Source organism: Aythya ferina (assembly GCF_964211825.1).
Source record: "Aythya ferina genome assembly, chromosome: 6".
Taxonomy (NCBI): Eukaryota; Metazoa; Chordata; class Aves; order Anseriformes; family Anatidae; genus Aythya; species Aythya ferina.
The window spans coordinates 18,271,257-18,295,260 of NC_140303.1; the positions used below are offsets into that span (position 1 = coordinate 18,271,257).

The 24,004-nt window shown below is 36.9% G+C and overlaps 1 protein-coding gene across 4 annotated transcripts in view; it reads right to left on the minus strand.

The window, feature by feature from the left end:
• OSBPL6 (oxysterol binding protein like 6) overlaps positions 1-24,004 on the minus strand; it is a 99,282-nt gene that overhangs the window by 41,771 nt on the left and 33,507 nt on the right. For all 4 annotated transcript variants that reach the window (XM_084524848.1, XM_084524847.1, XM_084524846.1 and 1 more), the window contains exons 2-3: positions 14,200-14,437; positions 614-709 (exon numbers count right to left, since the gene is read on the minus strand). In XM_084524848.1, coding sequence (XP_084380974.1) covers positions 614-709; positions 14,200-14,343 — 240 coding nt within the window. In that variant the 5' untranslated portion in view covers positions 14,344-14,437. The remainder of the gene's footprint in view (positions 1-613; positions 710-14,199; positions 14,438-24,004) is intronic.

A 24,004-nucleotide genomic window follows, 5' to 3' on the forward strand; every position in this document is an offset into this window, starting at 1 on the left:
ATTACTTTTTTTATTTGAAGTATCTTAAAATTAAGTCTTCTTTATGAATCATTAGACTTATCTGGAATCAGCTATTCCAAAACTCAGGAATTCAGCCAGGAGGACATTGACTGCAAAGCACTTAACACTGCATCTTTCAGAAACCGGTGGTGTCACCTCTACAGTTCTATCAGCAACAGATTTCTTTTTTTAAGAAACTACCCACAAGAAATGCCATTAGGAGGACTGGCCTATATTTTTTTACATTAATATCATTATTGATTAACAGTTCTTTGGGACTTAGATATGATATGCTCTGCCTTTAGAGGATTGTACTGAACATTTTTCAAAGACCCTGCTAGCTCCATATTGTGATACTATAAAACTTGGTCCTGGGAGCTATTCATGGGGGGAAAAAAACACTACTATCCAAATCCTTAATTTTGCTAATACAGCATCTGCTAAGGATTACTGACCTCTGAGACCTCAGCTGGCAAACAGGAAGTTCCAGGGCAGGCACATAATGTATTAAATAACAGAATCATAAAAACCAATATCCCAAAGCTCTTAGTCAAATTAGGTTGTAACCACAGAAGGAAACACCACCTAGACCACAGCCTATGATTTTGCTTACCTTGGATAGAGAGATAGGGTCAGTTTCAAGGAACTGCTTGCTAAAAGAAGGGTCTGTGCTCCCCGAAGAAGCCTTCCGCTCCAAAATATGTATGCTCTAAAAAAAAAAAAAAAGTTATTAAAGATGACCACTTATCATTCAATGGCATTTTTTTAAATACATACTCAGTAATGAGTGACTGATCTTTATACCCTTTATAGAATATAATTCAAAGTATTATAATAAAATATAAAACTTTCTATCAGCATCATGGCTCAAAACATATATAAAGTACTACCCATGCATAACGAAACTGCACAGTTTGTTTTCCAGGGCAACAGATATCCCTTTCCTTCCCCTCTTTCATTTCTTATCATTGGTTCTAAAATTAACTGATCTGTTCAATCTAGAAATGATTGGGAACTAATAAAATAAAATAAAAGCCGGAAAGGCAGGTAGTGCAGTTCTTGCCTATGGAGACTCAAAGTGCTCCCAACCAGATCAAGCACATTTTCTGTTGAGCTATAAGACACTGACCATACATATCATGCAGTGGGCACCACCACACATTCACTTCCAAAACAAACCATTACACATAAGTTCTTACTGCCCCGAACATATTCGTAATCATATCTTGGCTTTCTGCTGAAGTGAGGTGAAGTAACTCATTACTTGAGTGCTTGCAACAGATTACAAGTGTTCACAAGTTCATTTAACGGGTCTGTGCTGACAGGCTTGTTGGTGAACATTTACAAGGTAAAACAACCTCCAACCACTACAGCTGTTTTTCTAAATATGACTACTTCAAAATTTTGATTCTTTAAAGACTGGTACAAATGTGAAGTGTATAATCTCAAAACCAGCCTTGAAAAAACATTCCTTTAAAAACAAACTAACAAAAAATAAAAGACTTCTTCCCATTTTCCAGAAAAGTTTTATTCATATTTTGTAAAAGAAAAAGCATTCTTGCTGTAGGTTGGGAAAAAATAACCTCATCCTGCCTGCTTGGGTTTGCATTTTGTTCTCTGGTGAAAATTCTGCTACATCTCATACTAATATTTAGTATTATACCACAGCACATCAATAGCACCTCTGTGAAATGATAAAAAACTGCTTCATTTCCAGCACATGTAGCACAATGACAAACTATTGCAATTACAGTTCTCTTAAAAGGGCAAATTTTTTTTTCAACTCTAACAACAATTACATTTTTGTTCACAATTAAGCTTCTTTACGTTCACAGAAGAAGAGATTACACAGGTACAAGTGAGAGCAGAAATAAGCAGGGAATATAAAAATACATATAAACACAAAACTATTGTTTATACAGACAACTAAGTACATAAGGATCATAATCAAAGCAAATTATAATAAGCACAGCTATTCACATAAATGCATATATAACACAGGCTGTATCTTGCTGCAGAGAGACTCGTAGACCTTTCTTGTTCTCTTTCAGTTTGCAACTGTGAATGAATAGGAAAACATGGGGACTGACTCTGCTGTCAATGAAGATTAACAAGCCTCCCTGCCACTTTGCAACAATAATTGGTATTTTTTTCAGTTACTTTTTATTTAATTTTACAGTGAAGAATAAGGAAAAGCGGCAGTGTTATTGTATCTGCCACATTCCCCAGGGCCAACAAGCAGGAGCTTTGTCATCTGTGCTTTGAAGTCTTTCTGCTTTATCAAAGAAAGGCCAACTTCATTATTTAGCCCAATGTCCACTACCAGACAGATAAGAGTTATGTTTATTTAGCACAAGTTCCTACATGTTGAATAACTTAATACACTTGTTTGAGCTGAGCACCACATGGTTACTAATGAAAAACTATGGTAATTTTTTCTCACTGAACACATGAAATGCTACATTTCCACACATAGCATCAGATTTGAACAATATGCAGTAAAACCTTCATCCATTCTTCCAAGGAAGATTAACATGCCTTTTGATTATCACAGTCAGGATGATTCCCAACTTTCTTGCCAGTTCTGTTTGGCAGGCAGGAGCCCCTCCATCTCGAAATGGAGCACTGCCCAACACAGATGTTCTGAAGGTCTCGTGTATAGCAGCCAATGCAGTTTGTTGTTACATAACTGCAATTTCATTTTGTAAAATATTTAGAGTAGAGCAACCCAGCAGCCCCTGGCTTGCCAGATTTCCAGTGACATTTTCAACCACATGATTCTAAGGCTAGGTTTTTGTGTGTGTTGTGTTATTTTATTTTTTTTAATCAGCTCTCTGTTATTACAGTTCCACTTCAGTTGAGAAACACATTATTAGCTAACAGCACTTTAATGAATGCTGACTTTTTCAACTATTTGTCTGGAAATCAGAAAATGAACACTTTTAAAATAAAACTGCCTTCTTTACATGCCTTACTTCAAGAAGCGTTATCTCATTTTCTGTAAAAATCTCCTTTCCAATTCTTTTCTGTCATAACCACTATTACATTGACACAAAATAATTCCTTTAAATTTATGACGTCTCTAGCATAATATTAAGACATATTATTTGGTGCAAAATGTTTTCCATTAATGTATGTTATATTACTGCAAAATTACTGCTAGAAATTACACAATTATTTGACATTTTGAAAAGCTGCTATTTTTATAATGCAGAAGTTTCTTTACCTATTTAGCACCACAGAAAGAAGAATTATTTCAATCTAAAAGTTATTATCAACTTTTTTGGTTTTAACAAGAAAAAGTCAGTAAAACAAGCACTTAAGTCAGTGAAAGAAGCACTTTAAAAAAACTTATGGGAAGAAAGAGGCAGATCAATACAGCTTCTGGGTGTTGTTTATCAGAACTGACTAATCCATGAATCCAGGCATATTGGCCAGCCTGGAACACTCCCTCATCCCATCCCAAGAGCACAGGCGGACTATTTCATTGCTCAGTTCCAGATTTCCTGCATGCTTCAGGATTACCTGTGTGCTATTTCTGTCCTGGTAGAAAATGCCAGCAGTTCTTGGAAATTAATTCAACAGAACTATGAGTTTGACTGAAATTGTTTCAAAATCCCACTGCTAAATCTTAGTCCTAACTGTGACCCTTCCTTCAACTTTGAGATTATTCACAACATATGTTACAGACAAGACCACAAATCAGCTCCAAAGTGTCCCTAGGAACCCTACACATGGTGAACACAAGTGCTGATTCTTTCCTGTGTTTATTTCATGTTGCTTCCCAAACACATGTGATGGAGAAGAAAGTCGATGGACAGTATAATGATGTGATGATGTTTCATATTCTCACCTTTTCTGGAGGGCAAGAATGAAAAATGTATTTTACAGTATAAAGATATCTTTCTAGATAACTTGGCTCTACATAACTGGCTCTACATGCCAATTTTGTTTCTCAGTGAAGAGTTCAGAGACCCATCCACCTCGTCCACCAGAATAAATGCTGGCATAGAGCATCTGGTCTCCATCAGGCCATAGAGGCTGAAGACTCTAATGTTTTTTAACTGAATATGACTTCCCCTGTAGAGAAAAGATATTCAGGTGTGTTTTCAAAGGGAAGGCAAGGAAAGAATAGCAACATTGGGTAAGTAAAGACATGAAATCCAGTGAATGTCAAGTCCGGCACTCAAGCCTCCCTTTCTGCTTTGCTTCTTAATTACTTAATGGAATTAATTATACTTAATGGAATGAATTCTCTCTTATTTGATTTATAATTTATTGATTTTTCAAAAAATAGACAATCTGGTGAGGAATTTATTGCTCACATCAGATTCAGACTCCCTTTAGTTAAAAATATGCATAATGTGGCTATCAATTAATGAAAATGGATTGGTGGGTCACTCTCCTTGCTCACAGCACTCATAACCAGAGCATGCATACAGACACTAAGAGAGCAATGCAAAACATAGTTTTTCTCTGTTTGTTGTTGTTGGGTTGTTTTTTTGTTTGTTTGAGTTTTATTTTTAATTCAAAGTACTGGTTAGTGCATCTTCGTCTGCTATTCACTGGAATTCTTTTCACAACCTAGCTACCCCTGTACAGATATGTGTTCTGTATTTGAATCCTGCCTCATATGAAGTGCAATGCTTAATAACATTGTCATCTAAAAACGTAGCATTCTTCACTTATCTGAAAAACAGCAGTAGAAAAAGGTTAGATACAGATGTAAATGCAATTTTGATATCTTTTAAATAACACTGCAATACATGTTTTCATCTGCAATATTATTTCCAAATGGAATAACCTTGAATTTGGTTTTATCTTAGGCTACATCTCAGTTTTCTCTGGCTTTCCTTCTGCTGATGTTGGAATAAAGACAGAGTCCTGAATATCACTGTAAGAGAAGGGTGAGTACAAAACAAAGTAACCACGTCTCCATCACTGTATTTCTCCTTTCTTTCTTCTAGCATGCTTTTTATTTTGTATGTGACAATGACAGTCCTATTTTTATCCTCAGTCTCTCCTATCAACCCTGCACCATACCTGTCTTCCAACAATCTGAGCTATCAACTAACAAACAAAGGAACTTAATACTTCATGAATAGCACATGTAGTTCATCTTTTTTTCACTTTGTAACACATACTCATCTTGTATAGAAATGTGCTTAAGAGCAGTTCATCCTTAAACATTGTCTCTTTGTAACCTTTTTACTGAAAGACAGATATATCTAAGCAGCAGTTCTGCACCATATTAATAATACACAGGTATGCAGGTATCCACTTCTTTCCCATGAGGTAGAAAATAAACACTTCTTGTATTACAGAAATGTCAAGGATTTGTTTGCACAGGAGCTCTCTATTAGCCCTTTCTGGAACTCCAGTTTTGCATTGCAGGCAGTGTGTTACAGGCAGTATGCTTTTAGCTGCTGGAAACAAAGAATCCTTTGCTTTTAAAAGATTTTTTTTCACAAACTGAAAAGAAGTAAGCTCCCGCTCCTCTGAAGAGATTCTTGGAGGGAAGCACTAACAGAACTGGACAAAGCAGAGAAAAGCTATCATTGTAACTGCAATCAGCTGGAGTGACGGTGAGCTTGGGATGACTACCAAGTTGCAGCCTAAGTCTTTAATGGCAACTTTATTCTTTCTCATTTTAGATTTTGACAGGCTTATCTCAAAACAGAGCAAACAGATAAACTGCCAATATCTGACTGAGAGTATTTAAATGTTTGCTGATGATACAAAGTGATATTATGAGTGTTGAAGAATCACAATTCAAAGGGTTGAGATTTTTCTAAATAGTTCCAGGCAATTCTTTTTACTAATGCTAATATAGTAAAAGAAAATGAAGGAAAATAAATCACATGCATACAAGAAAATTTCCTTGCTCTGTTAATTTGTTAACTAATACAAGCATTCTAGACATGGTAAATGGCCTTCTTTAGAAAATATAAGCAGTTTCATTCTGATAAATGATTACAATCAAATTTAAGTTAACACAAATTAAAGGACGAAGTTGGACACTCACCTAAAATTGTGTGTAGGTTCAGAAAAAGAAAGCCCTTTCTTCCTGGGGTTCTTTCACATCCTACTGTAAGCTACCTGCTTAGACTCTTTCAATATAATCTAAACTTTCATATACACAGCAGAATAATATGAGGTGTTACGGGGAAAAAAAAAATATATATATATATATATATATAAAGAAAGAAAAGAAATGAAACAGGATATTTGATTTTTTTTTAATTTTATCTAAAATCTTTTTCTACTGAGAAAAAAAAATAAAGTTTCAATTTAACAGCTTTATTTTCAATGCCAGTATTTAGTAAAAAAGTATTTAGTAAAAACAGTAAAGCTACTTCCTGTTCTGACACCTCTCTAAGGCACACATTTATTCTGCTCAATACATTTGTATGCCTTCAACATGGATCCTCCCTGTCTTGCACAAATGTCTTCAAAACGGAAGCCTTCATATCATGCCTGCCATTGCTCCCATCTTCTTTCCATTTTTGTGTCTTTGCCGTCCACTGAGGAAATGAAAAAAATCATGCCTCCTTTTCTTTCCAAGAAACCATAAGTCACTTCAAAAGTGTTGCACTTCCCTCCTCAGAATTCCTGTATGAGTGTACATGCACACATCAATCCTCAAAAGCCCATTTGGGACTGAGTTAGAAAATGAGTGCATATTACAGTAATCTCAATTCGTGTCTTAAGACACTGGAATCGTATGACTTTTTAAAAATTTCTTATTCATGTATTGAAGTCCAAGCCAACCTTTTAAATTATGTTCTCAAAAAGAAGACATTCCCATATAGGTGAATGCATGGCAGAGGGGAAAAAATGGAACAGGGGGAAAGCAGGAGTGACCGTGTTCTAAAAATACCACTTTAAATTATCTATCTTAATTTGCATGGGTAATTAAGCTTTTATGTGAGCAATTTCCTGGGTTTTGTAACAGAAGATAGCTACATAGACCATTTCTAATTGAAATGACAGTTTAAAAAAGGGAAATCTCTCTTCATAGCAGACCTGTGAACCTCAGCGTCCCCCTTGTAGTGTCTGAAGCATTCCTAGAGCTAAGATAACTCCGACTGCCACATTTGCAAGGCTCAGACATGCACACAGCCCCGTGGGACAGCACTGCATGCACACTATCGCTGTCACGGATCAGACCCATTCTGCTGCTCAGCCTGCTTCCCACACTGTGCCAGAGTGCCTTCTAGACCAGCCGAGGCTGTCTTTCCTTCACTGCTCCAGCCCCTTTTATTTCTTCAGCGGCTTTAACACAAAATCTTTCTTAGAAACGGGCATCATCTCTCCACTATTAATTGCCAGGATTATACTCTGGGAGATCTTGTCTACAAATCTCTACAGGTATTACCTAGTGCAGGAGCACTCGTGATCCAAATATCTGCTGACTGGAGAGGGCCTACCCAGTGCACGTGAACATGAACACACATCTTCTGGCTGCCATAAATCTGTCCTGCAAATTCTAGGCAGAAATAAAGGCACAAGGTGAGGATTTCTGGGTATGTGGTGCTGCCAATCTGTGCTAGCAGTCCTTGCCCTTGGGACGCCCAGTGCTGAAGCCAAGTTTCCTCATGCTTTCACTGCACCCATCAGCATATGTTCTGGGGGATGCTTGCCTAACCTCCAGGGTCCATTTGCCTCAGTTCACTCCGAGTCTTATTTACACAAGTTCCTATTCTTGTCTCACACTCACAGTCCAAAGAGCTTCACTCTGGAAGTTCATACTTTCTTCGGAAGATCTGATTATAACACTCATAGACACTTACTTGTGGATTAAGTTCACTTTTAATCACTGAAATGATAAACAAGAAATCTAGCAGGCCTGAGAGTTATGACTTCCTTTAAGACAAGTGCTATGGCATTGAACATTCAGAGATGTCCTATAGCTTCCTGAAATTACTCTATTCATCATTTTGGGCATTTTCTCAGACACTGAAATAAAAGCCACTACCTTCTGAACATAATGAACATTTTCAGACTGTATTAAATGCAGAGGATTATCAAGACTTGTAGAGTAGCAGTAGTTAGCTGACTTAATGAATAATTGCGTGTTTTTGTTACCAATTTTGCCACTTCATTCTTTGGCTCCCTCAGAAGATTTGCTTGCTCCAGTGGGCTACTGCCATTTAAAGTATTTATTTAACACTTCCTGCTCTAATGCTGCTTCATCTGTATTATCTGAAGAGAGTTAATTAGGAAAGAGAGGGCAAAAGAGAATTACATCACTGCAACAACAGTACTTGGCATTTAGCAGCATCTCTAGTTTGAAGCTCTCAAAGAGATTAGCAATTATTATTGAAATAATTCTCAAAAACCATTGAGAAGTAAAAAGGCTCATAAAAGTCTACACTTTGTTACAGTGCAAGGCTGGGAATAAAGCTCCCTGTTCTCATGTCCGTGTATTAACTACTGGACAACCATCCATACTTGCCTTTCTTTCATGACTTTTAAAGTAACAAAGAGATAAGAGCATATGAAATTTCCATCAGGAATTTTTTCACAGATGTCATACCAGGTTGTCAGCAGTGAGCAAGAGTATAGGTTTCTATAGGTTTCTACTCAATTAAAGAATAAAGAAGGAATATATATGCCCTCAGACTTCCTCATGGAATATATTATGTTATACTGTGTTGCAGCCTTGTATGAGCAACATTTTCTGAGGCACACTGAACAGATACGCAGGCACAGTAAAAAGGCCCATCAACTATACTGTCATCGTTTATGAGGCAGAAATCTATAACAGAGCCTCAAAAATGTCCTTGATAATGTGCCTGTGATCATAACTGGTCATAAGAAGAAAGTTGAGTTTGAAGTAACTCATCAACATACTAAAGACAAAAAAATAAATTACACAAATATGAACACTCCTTTCACTAACTTTCCTGTCCTTCCACCAGCTCTAGTGTCCAATTACTTCAAGTGCCTCAGAAAAAGTACCAAAAATGCTAAATGCAACAGGGCAATGAAAAGAGAGAGACTTTTTCAAATGACAAGTCTCCAACAACCAAGATGGACCGGTGTACATGATGCGCCTCACCCTACCACTCTAACATACCAAGAAAAATTGCTAGTAGCTGAAATCTCCATTAAAAATAAATATACTTAAAAGAAACGTTATATATACATATATATACATATATATATATAAAATCACATACCAGTGACTCACAGAATCTGTTTCGGATAGGTGATTCATAAGTATCATCTTGATTACAGTGGCCTTCAGCTAAATTACATGATACATGAACCATTGCAAACTTCTGTCACAACAGCTCTTTATCCAATTGTACATCTACAACTGGCAAGCTCGCTCTTCTTCCACACCTACACCAAGGGGCTACAAAAAGAACTGCTTCAACATTTTAACTTTAATTTCCATATTCTGGCTCCCTCCTCCTTTCTCCTTAGCAGAACATTCAGGAGCCAGTTAAGTACATGACAGCATCAGCTACACTGCAGCTCAGTGAAACTAGTTCTGGGTTTCTACTAAGGTTCCTTTCCATGAAAACCACATCTAGACATAATAGAAACCTTCCCTCCAAAACCTTGATGGCATTTTTCTTTCCCAAGAGTCTTCCCTTCAGAACTTTCCTTTTACTCTTCTCAACATCAGCCAAACAGAGGAAGCTGGAATTGACATAGAGTCTATGGTACTCTCCTTTCATGTACATCTCTTCCCATTATGTTTTCTCATTAGTTGATGAAACAGACAACAAGTCACCTCTGTATTTCCTTTTCTCCTTCTAATCTACCTTTGTCCCATCTAATCAGCATTTTATGCTAGCAACTGACTTTTACTACATGCTTAACATAGTGCCCAGCAGTGACATGCCTGGATTTATACTGTATTCCTATATCCAAATAACAATTATTAGTCCTTTTTTTCCCCACATACATTTTTCTTGGTATACATGCATTTTTCTTGGTATACATTTCACCTCCAGATTCGCCTATTGCAATAGCTTTTTTATAGTCTTCCAGTTACTCTATAAACTAAGGTTTGGTTAAGGGTGCTGCACACAAATGACTCTATCCTTCCATCATCATTAAAGCCTTCATTCCTATAAAATGGGGATATTTGCCTTAGGAAAAACTGTTTTCAGGAGACTACTTTGTCAACTAAAATACAGTGGCTACAAAAAGCTAACATTTCCCAGCATAGACCTCCAGGCAAGTCTTGACTTTGGAATCGCGCTCTCTTCCTTCATTTCAAAGCCAGGTTAACATCTTCAGTCCAAACTCAGCCCTTTCTCTATCCCTTGAGTACAACCTCTTCTCCTATTAGTCATTATTACTCTTACAGAAAGATAAAAAAAAAAAAATTACATTAAAATCTAAAAAGCAGACGATTGCTGCTCTAGGAAATCTATTCTCTTTTTCCTTCAAAGACCCTTCTATCTTTCAGTCTTCACATATGGCTGAAAGACAATATTCATTTGCAATATGAAAGCACTGCCAGCAGTAAGGTGACCATACAAGACTTAATGCAATAGGACTAAAAGCTATTCTACTTTTGTGTTTTCTGTGTGGAAAAAGAAACAAGGTTTTGTTGAAACAGCAATCTGACAGAGAGAAACAGAAAGGTAAAGAGATAATAGATAATCATATCTCCTCCCTAAAGGACCAAAAAGAAAACTGAGACATTAGAAGAGAAATCCTCACATGTAAAATAGCAGACACTGCTAAATCTACTTTATATCATGTATTAGCTAACCTTTACAAGTGGTCAGAAAAGTCAAACTCTTGTCTTTGTTCACAATTTCATTATTATTACTCTCCTCCTGTATTACTCCCTCTTTGTTCTGTGACTGCAGGCTTAATAGCCTGGGGTCAGGCCCCAATTTACGAAACTGCACAACATTAACCCTATAACCTACATGCTTCTTTCCGCCTTCTCAGCACATTGTTACTTCCTATGCATTGCAGTGAATATATAAGATATTACAGTCCACAGCATTACTTGCATGGTCAGTCAATAACTATAATATAGAATATTTATAAAGAGCTTACAATCATCTGATTGAATGCACAGCATATGATTTATGATATTCAACTGTACTTTCTAAAAACAGCACTAGTTTTCCTCCAATTTGTTAAGTGAAACAGTATGACTAGCCTTTTCAGAGTTTCACAAGGAATGGAGAACAAGAACCTCCCCTTCCAGCATGGCCCATAAAAAAGGTTGTTATAATTGCAGTTTTTACATTCAGTTTTGTAAGGGGACTCAGTTTTGCTCAGGAGCTTCAGTAGTCCTGACACTTGAAATGACAGGAGCTCTATGTTCTGCAACAGCTCCACTGAAGGAAAACCTGCTGCTGCTGCTTGTCTCTGCAGTACTCCCATCAACACAGCACAACTGTCCTGCAGAGCTGCTCAGCTCAGAGGTTAACAACATGGGTTAGGCCTGGGCCTGTCCAATCAGCCTAATTAACCAAGATTTCAGTGAGAACAAATGATGCTAAAGTTCCTACGATGATAAAAATCTGAAACAATTTTTTTTTGGTCTATTACTGGCTCCAGTACACTCTGTTCATTTATCAATTACTTTAGTCATGGAGGCTGCAAATTGGCAATGTCAAAGCTTCTGCTGACTGCTAATTCTCTTAGGTGATATATATTGCACAAATAAGAAAGCTACATTAAAATGCCAGCATTATATACAGCACAACATTTTCCACTCTCTCTGAGATGATTTATCATAGTCATTCTGCCTCCTGCACTGTAATTTATTGGGAAAGTGTTCCATAATTGCTGGTATGACTTTGACAAGAATTATATGATGAGAAGATTTCAGTCATTAACCATCTAGAAATATCAAGTGTTATCCTCACGTATGACAATGAAAGCTACATGGACACTTTACCTAGTCATATCACTTCCCATATCCATAAAGATTACCCCTTCAGGGAGGGTGCTTTTCTCCCAGCTCATATGAAGAGTTCAAGGAGACAGTAAGACAGAATTTTCAAGCCTTCTCACAGCAAAAACCAAGAGCCCCCAAAAGAAAATCCTCCACAACCTCAACTATCACTATGTTTTGGGGAAATCCTATAAAAAGCAAAACATATACAAATAGTGCCATAAGTGAGGAAAGAAATCAGACATATAAACATTACAGCAGATGGCCCAAAGAAGCCAAATTATTTGCTGCATCTAAGAATATGTACAAAGAAAACATTCATATGTTTACTTCCTTAGGTATAGTACCATTGCATCTCATGCTGTATTGCTTGCTGTAGTTCATTCTCCTGGGTATTTGTCTGCCTGTGACACCAAGGTAAAAAAACTGAATGCCTTGCTGTAGCCCTTCCAGTCCACATCTACGCACTTAAATATACTTGCTAAGCATCATCAGACATTACTAGGTCCAAGGTAGCTCCAGATGCACCATCACATCATCAACCTCTTCAGGATTATTTTAAAATTATGCTTCATGTTTCAGTGACCAAATACAGACTTAAAGCTAACCATCAATTTTATTACAATGACTGCTATACCTTACACTACCCCATTGCCATGGTAACAAATACAGTAGCCACTAGATTTATGGTAAAATATATTCCCAAAAGGTAATTTTTTTCATTCTCTCTTGCATGATCCTACCAAACTACATAATAACAAAGAATATTCAGAGGATATGCTCTTAGCTGAGCTCAGCAGCTCAGTCACAAGTCCTGCATTCATTTTCTTTGGGTTTAATAAAATACACTGACACTACTTCAAATAAAACTCTGGATTTCAAACAGAACTACTGAAAAATTAAGAGGAGACTAGGTGCTAAGACTTAACTGAGTACAGCTATCCCAAGTTCTGTACAACAGAAAAGGGGAAGTATTTATTATCTCTGAGGAAACCATTTCTGCCTTCATTGAAAGGCAACAGAAATTATTTTAAAAATTCCAGGCACATTTCTTGCCTGTTACTTAACGTACATCAAAATTCTTTTGATTGTTTAACATTTTTTACATACCTTATGGTGAGACTATTTACATTCAAAGCCATAAATGTTATAGTTTTCATCAACATTTTTACAAGTCAAGTCAGGTAAGAAAAAAAACTATTAGCAACTGAGGAAAAAGCATCCCAGCTGGAATACAAGTTGCTGGAAAACATTTCTAAGCTATTCCCATTCAAGTAAATGTATACCGCATAAACACTAATTTAAGTTCTTTTCCTGCCTCTTCTTCTTGTCAAACTGAAAAGAAGTCAGTATGGCATGAATAATAATATTTTCACATTATCTAAAATTATAGAGTTGTAAGATTCTTACATATAACAATTCTTTTTGGACAAAATTCTTTTTTTTTTTTAATTGTTAAATTAGCTCAGAAGCTGATTTAGTGTTGAAGGATTCCATAGATACAATCTTCAAAGTATGTTTTTGGTCTAATCAGATTTTCAGTATAAAACATTGCATTTGTAACAACTTATCTGAAATCTGATAGTAGATCTGATGCTTCTGAAGGGCTCCCACTGATGCTGGAGCCAGACTATACAGCCAGCTCTCAAAAAACAAATAAACAAAAACACAGGAATGTGTAGATTGTTTTGAGTAAAAATAATAGAGCCCTTGTCTGAGGGGGATCCTGGAGAAAAGGTGTGATACATCCACATAAACAAGAGCTTCTTGATAATGGAAGTCTAACATAATTAGACCGGCACTGCATGATGTGGGGGCAACTGGTGTAAACTTGTAGTAAACCAAGTATTCAAAATGTTACATGCTTCCATAAAGGATTAACAATGAAACATTTAAATGGAATTGAATTTTGCTGTGGAAATATAATACTTCTCTGTAGTAAGATTAACAAAAAGAGATATTCATTTAGGAGGAAAAACAGTTTGAAGCAACTGTAGGCTCATGCTGCCAAAGAACCCACTTCCCAAAAAATGTTAGAGCTCATCTCCTACTTGTCCACATGATTATATCCTTCCTGCTACAGTACTACAATTAGTGCTCATGTTTCTTCTGAATCTTTCTTCCAAACCCTGTGGGAAGTGGGGGAAAAAAAAAAAAAAAAAAAAAAAAAAAAAGCAATGGTTCTTGGCTGTAGTGATAACATCCAGTGCTGTGAGGAAGAGAATTTGGAGCCAGCAACAACAAACTGCCACTCTACAGGAATAAATGAATCCTTTCACCAGATGTTACAAACATTTAGATCTTTTCCTTACCTGCCTCCTATCCCTCTGAGATGATGACGAAGAGGAGGCACTTCTATGTGATGGAGTGGATGTTTTGTGAGCAGGAGATATACTCTTCTCCTCCGAACTCATCTTTGCAGCAAACTTGCAGTAATGGTCTTGTGCTCTTATCATTCATGTACAAAAAAGCAAGGGATAGTCTTCTGCATCCTTCTGTTTCACAGTTTACGGACGGACGAAAAAGAGTTCAAACTCAGCTGAACTGCACCTTAATAATAATAAATAAAAAAAAATAATAAAAAAAAAGATGTGAAAGAGTGAATGAAGACACCTTTGCTCCAAAATAGCTCTGCAGGAAAGAAATCTATTGACAGTCATTATTTATTCCAACAGATCTTCTGATTTTTTACTTCCTTTCCTAACATTACTCAACACAAACACAAATGCATTGCTCTGCATTCTCACAGAAGACAAAAGTGATGTTGTGTTATTAAAAAAAAACAAACAAAAAAACAACATGGAAAGGCTTGGGCAATTCACAGCAATTCTCATGCAAAGTTTACAATCCATGACTGGGGATCAATATCTCAATCTTGCATGATACCATAAAACTATCAACAAACTCCTTAGTAGCTGCACCAGAGGAGATGGATATTCATACAGGAACTGCAGCCTGTGGGGAACCCACACCAGGGTGGGGAAAAGCATGAGGAGGAAGGAGTGGCAGGGAAAACTGTTCTGTACTGACCTTAACCCACCACCCACTGCCACATCCTGTAAACGCATTGGTTTAAATTGGTTTAATTTGGTCTTCAATTTCTCTCTACCCAGATCTATTTTATTTAGCAATAAATTAAATTGATTTTCTCCAAGTTGAGACTGCTTTGTCTGCAACAGTAATTGGTATGCAATCTCCCTGCCTTTATCTCACCCCAGGTACTTTCCCATCCTATCTTCTCTTCCCATGCCACCAAGAGGCTGGGTGGGCACCTGGCTGCTGGCAAGGGCTAAGCTACCACAGCCACTCAGGCCATTCTCTCTCCTGCTTACTCAGCCCCTGCAGTGTGCCTTACCTCTTTACAACTTTTCTCTCACTGACTCCTTTTCACCCAAATCTTGAGTTTTGATCCAAGAACAGAAACTTAGATACATGTAGCAGCACAGAGGATATTTACGTTGAATATAAACACTACTACACATTTGAGTATGTCATCAGTACACTGCCACAGTTCAGGAACAGAGTTACGGTTCTCTGACCTTAACAGATAACTTCAGACTTGCTTCAGCTGATAGATTCTGTGTCTGTTCTTCTACTAGCCTTGGATAAAACGGTTCTCTGAATGATGTCCTTTGGTTGAAACTATTATCCGCCTCCTCCACCTCTCCCTAATTTTGAGCTGGCCTTCCCTTTGCTATGCATTCCTCCCTCCTGTCTGAGCTATCTTCTGCACTATGCTCAGCTACTCTGAAGCCTCAAAAGCCTAAACAAAACAAAACAAAAAACACCCCACCACAAGCAAAAAAACACCTCCAGAGCTACTGTAATTCTTCTTGTTTTGCCACTCCTGTTTAAAGACATTTGCATTTGGTTAAAGACAAGATATACATGATGGCATCACTGTGAATCTTGCATTTTTATAACACATTGTATACAGCAAGAAAAATACTTAACTTTTTTTAAACATCCAGCACCAGGTCAAATCAACTTTTCCTGAGAAAATACATCTCACTAAGAAGTACTGAACTTGTTCTTTCATCATAGGAATGAGCAGGAGAAAGCTGACATTTGTTTCTAAGGAATAAATGAACAGCATCTGGGAGGGCATTAACCAGCAGTGCTGTTTTTGAAAGAAAAAAGCCGCACAACACAGTTGTTTTAGAACTTCAGAGAGAAAACGTAATGAAGTTGCATTCTGAGAGGCTTTTCCTTCCAGCCTAGCATACCAGGGACTGCTGATCTAGCTTAACAGCATTTTCATATTCTACAAATGCATCTGGCGAACTTCAGCCAAAGATATGAACTGACAACAATGTCTCAAGACCTATGCAAATTTTCCTACAAATAATGACTCAAATTACAAAAATTAGAAATAGCAGAACACTGATCTCAGTAATCTCAGTTCACAAAGATGTGCAAAACAGTCGAGTTATGAAATAGCTGCAAGGACAAATTTTCAGTAACTTCCAGCCATGAAATCACTGAAAACTTGTTAGCACAGCAGCCTTCGGGCAAATGAAAACCAAGTGCTTTTTAAAACATCTGATCTTCACTCAGTTGACTCATGTGGAAAAATTTATGTTTAGCATTGGCACAGGAGGACAGTGATCTGGCACTTCAAGTTTTTTAAGGCTTTCCAGAACCATAGGTGCTGTTGTAAGAATCAAACACAAAGCCACCAAGAGGTTCCTCAGGAGGAACAGTTCACTGAGTCTGTTCTCACCAGGTTGGCAATTCTGTGAAGTATCTGCTTTTTCTTTTGAATAATATTAAAACCAAATAAAACAGTCACACCTGAGCCAAATTCCCCAGTGGTTCTGTGGTGTTTCCCAAGCCTGAAGCTTTCCAAAAACTTACTTAAAGCATACTAATTTGTCAATAGCAGGCTCTCAAAAAGGACATATAAAACAAAATCTTACCCTTCACGCTACAAGAAGCAAACTGCTTCTCGCCCTATTTAACAGCAGCAAGATCTTCAGTACAAAATTGCAATTACTTATATGTAGAAATTTCTGATAGAAGAACAGTTCAGGGTTAAAACTTAAAAAACACAAGATATTTGAGAAAATGAGCACTGTAAACACAACAAAAATATTAACATAAACTAGCAAGAGCTAGCATTGAGCTTTTTGTTATTGCTCTTGCACATTAAGTTTGGATTCTGTTTCTCTACATTGCTAAGAGCTTATCTTCCAATTCTGGCTTAAAATTTGGGTAATACATCTTTTTTAGAGCATGTTAGAACGAATAAATGTAGTGAAACTGATGTTAAGAGGCGCCACTCTCTCTGTAACAAAGATTGAAGCAAACAATTATAAATCTAATTTTTTGGCCAACCAATTCAATTTACCAAAATGAAACCAATGCTTTTGAGGCATTTTTCATGCACTTTTTTTCCAGCTGTCACTGGCAATTTTTCTATTGGCTTCAGTGGGAACAGAAGCAAGCCACACACTGTTTTAGAGTATTTCTACACTACTTCTAGAAAATACAAGAAAATCTAAGAAGACAAACATTCAAAAACTGTGATGTTGGGATCGTGAGTGGGGAAATATTATTATTCTACTAATTGTGCATTTGTTCTGATACTGTTCCCTGACAAAGACCAAACTGTCTGATTCATTGTAGGAAGTCAGTTTTACCATCTCTATACCACAGGAAGTCATCTAAAACCTAGAATTATTTTCAGTGATTTCAGTTGGACAATTCAAACAGAAGAGCATTACCCGTCCAAAATCAGGGTGACAGAATTTGCCACTAGATACTAATTGCTTCTTATCCAATTATCATTGACCTGTAGGCTGCGGTTTGCACCACTACAGCTAAATCCCTCATGAACTGCTACAATCCACCATCAGTTTAGGACCATCACTTGATTCAGATGTGACTGGCTCACTTCAAAGCTACTTTGCCATGAGGTCCCAGGGTGGGAAATACATTAATTACTTACAAAGAGAAACATACCTCCTGGAACACGTTAAACAGACACTGCACTGAGATTTTGGTCATCACAAATCACAGAATCAAAGAATTTCTAGGTTGGAAGAGACCTCAAGATCATCGAGTCCAACCTCTGACCTAACACTAACAGTCCCCACTAAACCATTTCCCTAAGCTCTACATCTAAACGTCTTTTGAAGACTTCCAGGGATGGTGACTCCACCACTTCCCTGGGCAGCCTGTTCCAATGCCTAACAACCCTTTCAGTAAAGAAGTTCTTCCTAACATCTAACCTAAAACTCCCCTGGCGCAACTTAAGCCCATTCCCCCTCGTCCTGTCACCAGGCATGTGGGAGAACAGGCCAACCCCCACCTCGCTACAGCCTCCCTTGAGGTACCTATAGAGAGCGATAAGGTCGCCCCTGAGCCTCCTCTTCTCCAGGCTGAACAAGCCCAGCTCCTTCAGCCGCTCCTCGTAGGACTTGTTCTCCAGGCCCCTCACCAGCTTCGTCGCCCTTCTCTGAACCCGCTCAAGCACCTCAATGTCCTTCTTGTAGTGAGGGGCCCAAAACTGAACACAGTACTCAAGGTGCGGCCTCACCAGAGCTGAGTACATGGGGACGATCACCTCCCTAGCCCTGCTGGTCACACTGTTTCTGATGCAAGCCAGGATGCCGTTGGCCTTCTTGGCCACCTGAGCACACTGCTGGCTCATATTCAGCTGACTATCCACCATCACTCCCAGGTCCTTCTCTGCCTGGCAGCTCTCCAACCATTCCTCTCCCAGCCTGTAGCTCTGCTTGGGGTTATTGCGCCCCAGGTGCAGGACCCGGCACTTGGCCTTGTTGAACTTCATACAGTTGACCTCAGCCCATCGGTGCAGCCTATCCAGATCCTCCTGCAGAGCTTTCCTACCCTCAAGCAGATCAACACACGCACCTAACTTGGTGTCATCTGCAAACTTACCGAGGGTGCACTCGATGCCCTCGTCCAGATCATCAATGAAGATATTAAAGAGGACCGGCCCCAGCACCGAGACAAGTGACAGTCACCTAGCTGGGAGTTCTGTCATCACCTTTTTATTTGGCTTCTCAACTATTTTGAATGTAAATCATCATTTGTTATTTAGCAATGATTGAAAAAAATACCCATTCTTCAGTACATTCTTTTCTCAATCATTTACTTATTTTCTAGGTAAAGCAATGGATATAGAAAGGTAAAATGCCCTGTCCAAAGTCCAAGAGAGCAGGCGAATCTTGTAACCAGAACATGCAGTGAAGTGTTATAATTCCAATGCATAAATAAAAATAACATGTACCATGACTGTAACATCCTCCACATAAGGCAAAACATCTGATGCTATTCAAAAAGGAGTACACAATGACTGTATGGAAACAACAATAAGAAATTATTCACGGAATATACTTAAGATTATTGATTATATACTGAGTTATCAATAAATTGTTTCTTCTTTCTTTTTATTCTGTTTAACCACTAAACACTTAATACACTTAATTCTTACTGTTCACTCCTACTATGCTTGTTTTCAAGCTACCCTTTGAATTCAGCTTTTTTTTTTTTCCAGTAATGTTTTTGTGTTTGATCTCAATAGTTACAGCTCTTACAAGTCTGAAAAAAAAAGAGGTGGAAACATAGAGATTCCCTTATTCTACCTTTACTTCCAAAATATTTTAATACACAATAACTTTTTTCCATTTCCTTCTGGTTTATGGGGTTTTTCCTTTTTTTTTCTGGTGTCTTAAGTAAGTACTAAACAGGTCTTAAAAATAAAGTGATTATTCATTTTCTTTCCATCCACAAAGGGTTGTGGTTTCTTTTGGTCTCTTTCTGGCTAAATAAATAAAAGAAAACTGTGATGTTTTCTTTTCTTTATTTCTCTTTTTTTTTTTTTTTCTGACAATAGAATTATGTTAATCCAGAAGTTCTGCTTTCTACCATCAGAAACAATTGTTTCAGATGCATCAAAATAACCTATCTAATACCAAGAGGTAGTATGATTATTTTTTTATTACACAATGTTACACTAAATAGTTTGAAAGGCAAGAAAGCACTGAGAGCTACATACTGATTTCTCTTCACCTTCTATCCCAGGATACAATGCTATATATTATTTATCACCTCTTAAAAGAAATTCTTGGGAATTTTGTAGACTGGACTGTTCAGAATTACAGAAATATTGAGAAGGCACTTGTTCTCAATATAAAAATTCATTACTCTGTAGCTTGTTCAGCAAATAAAATAAATTATATCTAGAGTTGCACATGATCCAAAATTTCATTTTAAAATTAAGTATTTTTATGTCACTAGCTAAAATTAAAAATTAAAAAAAAAAAAAAAGAGAGAGAGAGAGATTAGAATGGGAAAAGGCTGTTTCTATTGGAAAAAGCTTGTGTAAAAAATATTAATGGAAATGATGAAAACATACAAATACATGACTTGCATAAATCCGGAGTTATAAATAAACCTGCATCTCATATAAATAGAAGTTTTCAATGGGTAACTCCAAATGAAGTCTAGCTTCAAACAGCAGACTTCTGTGATTAATGCTGTATTATTTCTCACTGGCTATTTGTTTCCTCTGATTGATTCTTCTCTGCAAGAATGCCCAGAATGCTTTATAGTCTGTTTAATATCTTATGCAGTATTGGAATAATTTGAGAAGACAATTTAGGGTGCAGAATGGAGTGTCTGGACATAAATGAACTAAAAATATGCAACCATCACTGGCATTATTCCAACCAAAGCATCTTCACACTGATCTGTCAACACGGGGCTTTTTTTCACTGGGAGGGAAGAGGTTTAATGTGGTGCTCTGCAGCTGTATAGTCCACATATTCTGTATTCGGGCATCCAGTGGAGCCCACCCTCTGTTCTCATTTCACAAGGAATACACAACTGCATGTTCCACCCCCCTACCTGCTGACCTTTCATGCAGGGAAATCATAACCACGCTTCTGCTGCAGATCCCAAATGTTGCAAACACAAGAATGTAATAGAAATAATATATCTCAATGCTGTGGCAACACTGTTGTGGTTTCATAGTCCATTTATGGGAAACAAACAATTTGCCTTTTTTTTCTTCTCTCTCTCTCTCAATAAAGCAGTGAATCAATCTCTTTACAGCCGCTATTTGAGAATCAGCCACATCAGCATTTACAATTCAGCTGGGCGGGGCAAACTCTTTAACATGCTCTAGGTGTACAGAGACAAGAGAATTAAAAAACAGTGTGAAATCTGATCGACAATTAAACCCAAAGAAACTGAAAGATGAGCAGAGACCACACAAGTAATCTAGCAAACAATTCTGGATTCAACAGTTTAACAGCTGCATTTAGTAACTAACAGCCTCAATTGGTTACATGAGAATACCAGCTATGTCGAACTTCATTAGTTGTACTTTCAACTGATTTTTAGCATAATGCTGAGAAAAAATTTATGTCAGATTCTGCATCTCAAATCTACCCGTCCAGGAAATAACTGTTACCAGATTGCCATCACTCTAGACAGGTTTCTGCTTCTGGTAAAATCAGAAATAGCTATTCTGGATGCAAGGTTTTATGGAGGACTTAACATTTGCTGCCTTTCTATGTCTTGTTAAACATAATACATTAAAAAGACTATACCAAAACCAAACAAAAACAAAAACAAACAAGCAAAAAACAGAACTCTTTTCAAAATCCGTTTATCACTTTAGCAAACTATCAACTTTTTAGGAAACAGCTTTAATCAATTAATTTGAAGATATGTTTTATTTACAGATCCTGTCAGAAATCATACAGATCCAGTTCTGGATTCAGGAGTATTGGCAACACAAGGCATGTTTGCAATATGGAAAAAAAAAAAAAAAAAAAAAAAGAGCATCTTTTCCTTTTTTAAATTCACCAATTCAGTAATTCCCATCAGGAAAATCAGTTTTCCACATTTTTAGCACATTTTTAATAGCATAATTGTTCCAGTAATAACTTTCATGACTAATATTTAACATAGTCATCAAAACTCAGGTCCTAGTGCTCTGACCAGCTCATTTTAAATCCTAGACAGATACCAAAACAACACTCTTGCTCTAACAGAACACTAATGATTTTCAGGTCCAATATTTATGAGTAGGAATAAATGAGTAAGAAAAATGGGAAGTATTACTAGCACTAAATGTTTTTTAAGATAGAAGATACCATAATTCATATGACTATGTTACCAGTGGCTCTTTCAAGTATTTTAAAAGCTGCATATTCAAGGTTTGAGTAACAAATGCATATCTAATTGTCTGATGACAGACAAAAGTAGTCCTTACCTATTTTTCACATGCAATTTTCTGTAATTTTTTAGATCAGATTAGCTGGCTAAGACACAATGTTTAAGACCAAAGTCTAAACCTGTATCACTATTCCCAATTACACTATCACTTCTTCTAGACTGCTACTCAATAATGCAGCTAAAGTAATGAAGGAAAAAAATCAAATTTCATAGCACCTATGTTTTATAAACCTACATTTGACATCCTGCACAACAAGCATTTGTTGAAAGAATTATCAAAGAAACTAAAATTAATTAACCTGGTGTTTCCCAAATACTGGTGACTAATTTTACTGATCTTATTAAGTGCAGTGTTTATTTTTTACAGTCCTTAGTTTTTTCTTCGGCTCTTTTACTGGGGATCCTTGTGCATTTTGGTTTTGTTTTGTTTTGCACTTTTTTTAAGGAGGTCTGGTTGTTTATATAGTCTCTACCACTTAAAGTGCCTACTCCACAGAAGACTGCAGCATCAACAACCATCACTGAGATGCTCTAACTTTAATGCCATCCTCTAGTGGGACTTGGTGCACCCCAACACATCACATCTGGTATGATTTCTTTAACACTGATTTATTTTTTTTTTACCCAGAGTTGTTAGACCAGGTATGACTCAATAATAATACATAAAAATAATATTTAAAAAAATTACTTGTGTGCATTTATGTCTGTAAAATGCACAGTTATGACTGACTTCATCAAATAGATGGATGAGGTCAAACAGCAGATAATCAGATTCAAACGAGAAGAGGTCAGTACAGCATCTGCCTTTCCCATTTTCTGCTTGCCTACATGATTAAACAGAGTTTTCCGCCCTTCCAGAATCCCTGAAGCACACATGGCAATTAGTGGCATTCCAGCATGTCCAAACCTCCATCTTAGATGATAATTTCAAATTAAGCCCTCAGCTCATTTCCAGCCTCTGAGGATTGCTTCAATAGCTGAAGTGACTGTAGGATTTTCATTAGGATTCCTTTGTTGTTCCTCATTCCTCAGGCTGTCACAATAATAGAATACTATCGATTTGCATGGCATTGAAATTTTTACATACTACAGAGGCAGCGTTTTGACCTGTGGTGCATGCATTTGTAACAGACTGGCTGCTGTGAATAGAGGATTATGCAGCGTATATACTTAAAAATACACAAATACAAATATGCACTATAACCCAGTTAGATATAAAACAGGAAATATTAACTGCTAGACATCATAATCCTTTCTGGGATGACAAAAGACCATGAGACTCACACAGCCTTAGACAGGAAAACAAACAAACAGACAAAAACAACAAAAAACACTGTCATCACACACTGTCACATTCCTCCAACCCTTTTTCAAACCCAAAACATTTTAGGGGAGGGGAGTTCTGTGAAAAATTTTTGAAGAATTATGTTTTTCAGGTTTTTAATATAAGCCATAAAGAGACTGTAAATTGTAATCAAAACTCAGAAAATTACTCTCTTTTCTTTTAAATAAGTTTTATGCATCTTGATTTTTTTTATGGATAAAATAACCCAATGTTCATCAAGCTCTTAAAAAAAAAAAAAAAAAAAAAAAAAAAAAAAGCCTCTTTTTTCTCTGTTTAGTGTTTTTTTTTTTTTTTAAATCACTGGGCAATTTGGACAAAGAAAATAGTTTAGAAGCCTAAAGACTCAGGTTTCTTTCAAATAAGAGTTTCAGCTGGATAGTGATCTAAAGCACAGAACTTAATTTACCTTATAAAGGGGCTGCCTTTTACTGCCTTTTTTATTATCCTGTGTCATTTCCCTGCATCCACTATCCACTATTTCCACTATCTCATCACCTTTACATTTTTACTGTGTTTCAAACCTATCAAGTAAAATTTTTGATTCCTGGGTCTCAGAG